The 5,862-nt window shown below is 35.6% G+C and overlaps 2 protein-coding genes across 3 annotated transcripts in view; both read right to left on the reverse strand.

The window, feature by feature from the left end:
- Positions 1-173, reverse strand: part of LOC102584669 (uncharacterized) — a 4,806-nt gene extending 4,633 nt beyond the window's left edge. Inside the window, exon 1 of one of the 2 annotated variants that reach the window (XM_015309838.1) lies at positions 4-173. In XM_015309838.1, coding sequence (XP_015165324.1) covers positions 4-133 — 130 coding nt within the window. In that variant the 5' untranslated portion in view covers positions 134-173. The other variant, XM_006339254.2, reaches the window with a different exon arrangement.
- Positions 174-1,066: 893 nt separating this feature from the next.
- Positions 1,067-5,632, reverse strand: LOC102601309 (IQ domain-containing protein IQM3-like). Its single transcript, XM_006339065.2, has 9 exons — positions 5,245-5,632; positions 5,055-5,169; positions 4,052-4,117; positions 3,862-3,950; positions 3,077-3,164; positions 2,661-2,807; positions 2,466-2,558; positions 1,930-2,031; positions 1,067-1,784 (listed from the first exon to the last, which is right to left on the reverse strand). The coding sequence occupies exons 1-9, from the start codon at positions 5,490-5,492 to the stop codon at positions 1,332-1,334; spliced, it is 1,401 nt and encodes a 466-aa protein (XP_006339127.1). The 5' UTR covers positions 5,493-5,632; the 3' UTR covers positions 1,067-1,331.
- Positions 5,633-5,862: the final 230 nt, after the last annotated feature.

A 5,862-nucleotide genomic window follows, 5' to 3' on the forward strand; every position in this document is an offset into this window, starting at 1 on the left:
GATCTCGAGCCACTGGATCAGACAAATAAGTTAACGCCTCCGCTGCTACCCACTCGCATTCCACCAGTTCGCCGGAAAATTTCTCGGCCGCCGTGCATGACGGCGTCGTTTGGCATGTAAAATCAGTGTTCATAGGGTAGAATCGAAGAAGAGAGTGTTGAGGGAAGAGGAGAAAACAGAGAGCATAAAAAGAGGGGAAAAAGGGAAGAGGAGGGATGAGGAAGTGACACGTGTCCGCCAGATCACTGGGACACGAATCTGATGGTTGACAAACTCTGTATCTGGACACGACAGGTGTTTCCTGCAGATCATTGTAAGATGGCATTTTGAATTTTTTTCTTATTTTAACCATCACAAAATATCAAAATGAATTGAAATTGCTTCTTTCTTAATCAAAGATTTCGTGTTCAAGTTCTGTATATAGAAGAAAATTTTATTGAGAACGTTATCTCTAATAAAAATCCTATAATGTATCCCATACAAACTTCGAACATCACAAAAGGTGCGGCGATGAGTTTGGGATATCAAATGACTTTATTGTCCAGATATGTTGAGATTCAGCTTTTTACGATTTTGCGTCATCCAAATATATATTAAGAAAATCACCGATTTTATACTTTTTTTCTGTTCCAAAATTTCATTGTAGTTTGTTAAAAAGAAATGTCATGAAATGAATTGATTTAACTTTCAATTTATAATAGAAAAAGAAAGCTATTGTGAGGCTTTTTGAAATGGTACTTGAAAGTTGCATGTCTAAGCTACTTGTTATATTCGATGCTAAGTTTGAGAATCTCTTGCAAGACTTTTCGAAAAGCTAGTTACAAGTTGTCTAATTAAGCTACTCTTAAGCCTTAAAAAAATTACTTGTAAGCTATTTATTTGTCTGCTTGCTTGAGCTACTAGCAAGTTATTTTGTAGCTCAAGCAATCAGACAACTTGCAAGTAACTCAACCAAACAACATCTAGAATGAAGTTATAAGTGTACTTAAATTTGACATCCACAATGCAATATATTTATAACATGACAATTTATTTTTTTGATGTCTGAGAAATTTGACAGATTCGATAGACATGGAAATATATACCCTTCTTATTACCCTCTTTCTCAACATGGATATGGCAGCATTCCAATTTTAACTTGCACATGTTACATTCTTACTACTAAATCCTAACAATGAGAACAAGAGGTCCTATTACATTCTTGCTAATAAAAAGGTAAACTAACAGCAGGTTGGAAAACAGAAGACCAAAATGAAGTAACTACTACTTTGCACACACTACAGCTTGTTTGCAGAAAAGATCGAAAATGACCAAGGCTTTTCAGAAGTGCATTACATCACCATTGCACCAATCGGCCTAGGAGTTGATGATGCAGAACGAGGTCTTGGTGAGAGGTGTGTCAGTTCTAAGGCCTGTTCCCTTAGTTCAACCGGGTAGTCGTTAATGCATCCAATTCTTGGACCTGCACCTGTTGACCATGCCAGGGAGAGTTGATGACCCAGTTGATATGACTTTGATAACTTCTTTGAATTAATCCTTTGCAGTATTGCAGTTTTTGGCACCTCAGCTCTCGGGCTCTCAAGACCACCCGAGAGTGTTCTCTTATAGTTACTTGCCTTTTCAGCTTGTGGACTTATCACTAATTTTGAGGAGAAGTCTTTTTCCTCTTCCTTCTGTAAATCAACTTGAAGGGATTCTGATATAGTTGAAAGATCAGACGCAGAGCGACTCTCAGATGAATTTCCCTCTTCATAGCTCTCATCATCATCTCTTGGCTTTTTTATCTGATAATAGATAAAAATGACGAGTATTAACTCAATTCAGAATGGGATAACTAATCACAACCATTTATAAGCTAAATCATATGCAGAGTAGACTATAACAGTTAGAAAGTAATCTGGAAGTACAAAAGACTCAGAAATCACTAACCTCAGTCTCTTCCAGGTTGACTCCATTTTCCTTCAGAAATGATAAGAAGCTGTCGAGGCTATCATCAGTTGGCCGATAATGCCCACTATATGCTGAAATAGACTGGAAAAAAATAAAATGTCAGAGCACAGAAGTGTGCAACCTAAACACGGAGAGCAGAGACTAAGGTTTGGCTTTCAAGCTACACGCTTATGATTCAGGTGGGAATTATACATTCTCTTTCTTACCTTTCATTTGCAAACACAACATCAGAACAATAGGCTTGAGAACAGATATCGAAACAAAAGGGATGGCAATTTTCTCTTCATAGAGCTTCTAATTCTCTATATGCAAATTAAGAAATTCTGCAGAAGGTGGTATGTCATTGAACAATTCAAGTATATTAATGCGGAGTAGAAAGTGTTTTTCGAATCCATAGACATAATTAGTGTTTCATAAAGCTGAGAAGAAATGACTCCTGCATTTAGATCTCGACATAGTTTCGAAGTCAGACATATACAATCTAAAGATAGTAAAACGATGTAACAGATATTTACCTTAAGTATCCCATCTTTTACCACTAGTCTTCCAGCAGCTAAAGTAGCCCCACCAGCAAGAAAGCTGGAATGATGAAATATTCCTTTCTTCTTCTGAAAGGCATTAGAATAACAAACCTTTCACGTTAACAGAGGAAAAACAATTTGCAGGATAATCATCATAAAAGCATTTATGTAGTAACTTTTACCACTCACCTCGCCAGCATAGAGTCTCTTTGAGGTGCTCATTACAAAAATCCATTTTGCCCCGGGCAACCCATTGGTTGTATCAAGATGATTTCCAGTTAGGCTATGAAGTATTTTCCCTTCGGCCACTACATATTCATAATGTTCTCTCTCTTGCTGATAACAGAAAGATAACAGAGCAATTAGGAGTTGCAAGGCGATATCAATCAATGTGACTAAGGAAATTATGTAGAATTATGTACATATGAAAACATGCAATAGAAGTATAATTAATATTACATGTTATACGATAGAGCAAATCATATGTATGAGACTATCAGTAAAGACAAGCCAACATCAGCACATATATATGAGAAGCCATTTGTATACTGATGCTAAACATTGTGATTTGCATTGTAATAAGCAACAAAAGAGTCAGCACATACAGGTCCAAGATACTTGATACTTTGTTTCTGAAGCTTAGATCTCGGACATTCTTTGAGCTCAACCTTTTTGCCATCTCCAAGATCCAACCTGCACATGTTCCAGAAAATAAGTTACTGCCGACTATTTCTTACAAGTAACTTCATAAATCATGTTGCATTATCCATATTGTACAAAAACTGCAGTCAAATGAAAACAGAACCCAACAATGCGCAATGTTCTAGACTTCATACTAAAGTAGCACAAGATTAGTCAACCGCCCATGCAGTAAATTGATGCATCAACTTCCTGTACATATTAGAACTGTAAAAACATGGAATAACCACTAATGTCAAAATACATTTGCATTTATGTAGATTATATCTTATTGACGCGAATGCAAATCAAACAAACTGTTCCACTAATATTTTAATATTACTTGTTTTAGTAGGACTATATAACATTTTCTGGAGCGTTTCTCATTTGTAATTCTTCTAGAACCTTATTCAACAAGTATAAAGGAAAAGCTACATAAACAATATATTGATATTTTTCTCCAAGAATTAGCACATCGCCCTTTGTAATGATCGTCACTAGTCATGAATTCCACCATTAAGGAAAAAGCAAAAATTTGCAACAGTTCCTAAAAAGCAAAGCCAGGAAAAACCAGAAGCAGTAAAAATACACACAAAAATGTGGTTTCAACCCAAAAATGATGGGATAGAGCTGCCATCCCCCATTATTTACCACCTCAATATATACCATACAAATTTTGTCATGTACCAATTCCAGCATTCAGCTTTCTTACCAAAAGAAAAATGGCTGACCAGCATCAGTTTTACACCATTCTTTATAGTACATGTGCAAGTTATGCCCATAACGGTGGCGTGGGTCAATCTACAGTTACCACAAAACTAAGGTCAGAAAAATACAAACACCAATGATGTTAAATGTTAATGGGGTACATTCAAATAAAGCAGCAGTGGGAAGTGACTCACTGCCTCAATCCAATGCTGAAAAGCTAGTTTCTGGGCCTTTCCATCTCTTGACAATCCCTTACCAACCTGGCCAAAACGAATACAGAATTAACCTTCAAAAGTTTTAACTAACTTGAGCTAAGAAAATCGTCAAAATAAAAGAAAAAAGTTGATTAGCTTTTTACATGAGGTGACAAAATTAGCTTAAATGAAAGTGGGATTCATGTAGTTGACCCCGACTTGTTTGGAACTGAGAAGTTGTTTGTCACAATCAACTTTTTACATGCTAATATTCTTCTCGCTACGCTAATCACAAATTTTATATTTTTATCTATAAAGAGAAGAATATCTTTTTTATTTGATTTGATGTGCATCACTTTCTCACTATTAAATTTATTTTTAAAAACATTTCCTTTCTCTTTCTGGATTTGGCTTGTTCTGCATATTTCTCTTTCAGTAATTTTAACCACTCCATTCTGTATAGAAAAGACCCCTCTTTGGTGTTTTTTTTTGGGTGTCATGAACTGTAGATTGGGTCATGACTGTTTAGTGACTCACCCAATATTCCAATTAATAAATCCAAACTTACAATTCAATCATTCGATAGCCTAATAATAGTTATTGTCTCTTAAAGATAAGATTAAGATAACATAAAGTAGAGGTTGTTCCACGGTAAGTGCAGGCCATTACTACACTCCTTATCTTTTTTTGTTCTAGAAATCAGAGTAACTTTATACTACCCGAACTAATCTACGTGACACACTTTACCTTTTAATCCACCTAAAAATGTCACATTTTTATAATTAGAAATAAAATAGTGAAAGGAATGATCAAGGAGTGTTGTTGATCACAAATTTCAAAAGTATTTTCGCATAAACTAGGACGAAGCAAGTAGTAAATATATACTTTATGCAAAAAAAAATTCAACTGTTTAGGTTGACGCAAAAAATTGTAGCACGGCGGGTGAACCCTTGAAGTTTAGCAATTTATATACTCGTAATAGAAATTAAAATTGTGAGGCTACCTTGGAAGCATTTAAAGTGATGCGATTCCACCGTGAAACCGCCGTCTCCGGTTGAGGAACATTGAAGAAAGAAATCGTACTGTGATTCAATCGAGCATAATCTAAAGCCTGCCACCTTCAAAAGCATAACAACATTAACAAAAATTTCATAACAACACTAAAATTCCTAATTAAAGAGATAACAACAAACCAGAGCTCTTCAGCAACCAAAGCAGAATCCGCTAACATGCGCCGGGTACGATAACTCCGGTAAACCTTCTGCACTGTCATTGCTGCTTTCGCATGAAGTTTCGTCGGCGTATCCGCCGGAATCACATCTCCGGTGGAGTCAGGCCACTGACATTCCCGGTCATTAGCGAAATTCGTGTCTAAAAAGGAGTTCATCGGAGACTGGGAACTGAGGTCAAAACAGGACGGCGCGTGAGTTTCGAATTCCATCGGAAAATGTAGAAATTTGAAATGAATGGACGCTTTTCTGGTGGCCAGTAAGAGTTATTTATAGTGGCTGTGGTCAGAGTTTCTGGGAATTTGCGCAGTAAGAGAGAAGTTCAATAGACGCACAATAACATATTTGTCATGTATAAAGCATGTTTGGAGTGAATAGTGTTCCTTTCGAAGATTTTACTTAAAACTCGTTTGGTTATGAAATTTTTTTACTTTTTCGTTGAATTATATTTTTTTCTATATTGAAATTTAACATTTGATCATGAAAATTTTGAATTATTCAAATCTTATTTTATATTTTTAGAAAAATATATTTTAAGTAACTAAATATTATTTGTAAAAGTTATAACGAAACACAACTCTG

This window comes from Solanum tuberosum, unplaced genomic scaffold (assembly GCF_000226075.1).
Source record: "Solanum tuberosum cultivar DM 1-3 516 R44 unplaced genomic scaffold, SolTub_3.0 scf00008, whole genome shotgun sequence".
In the NCBI taxonomy this organism is placed as follows: Eukaryota; Viridiplantae; Streptophyta; class Magnoliopsida; order Solanales; family Solanaceae; genus Solanum; species Solanum tuberosum.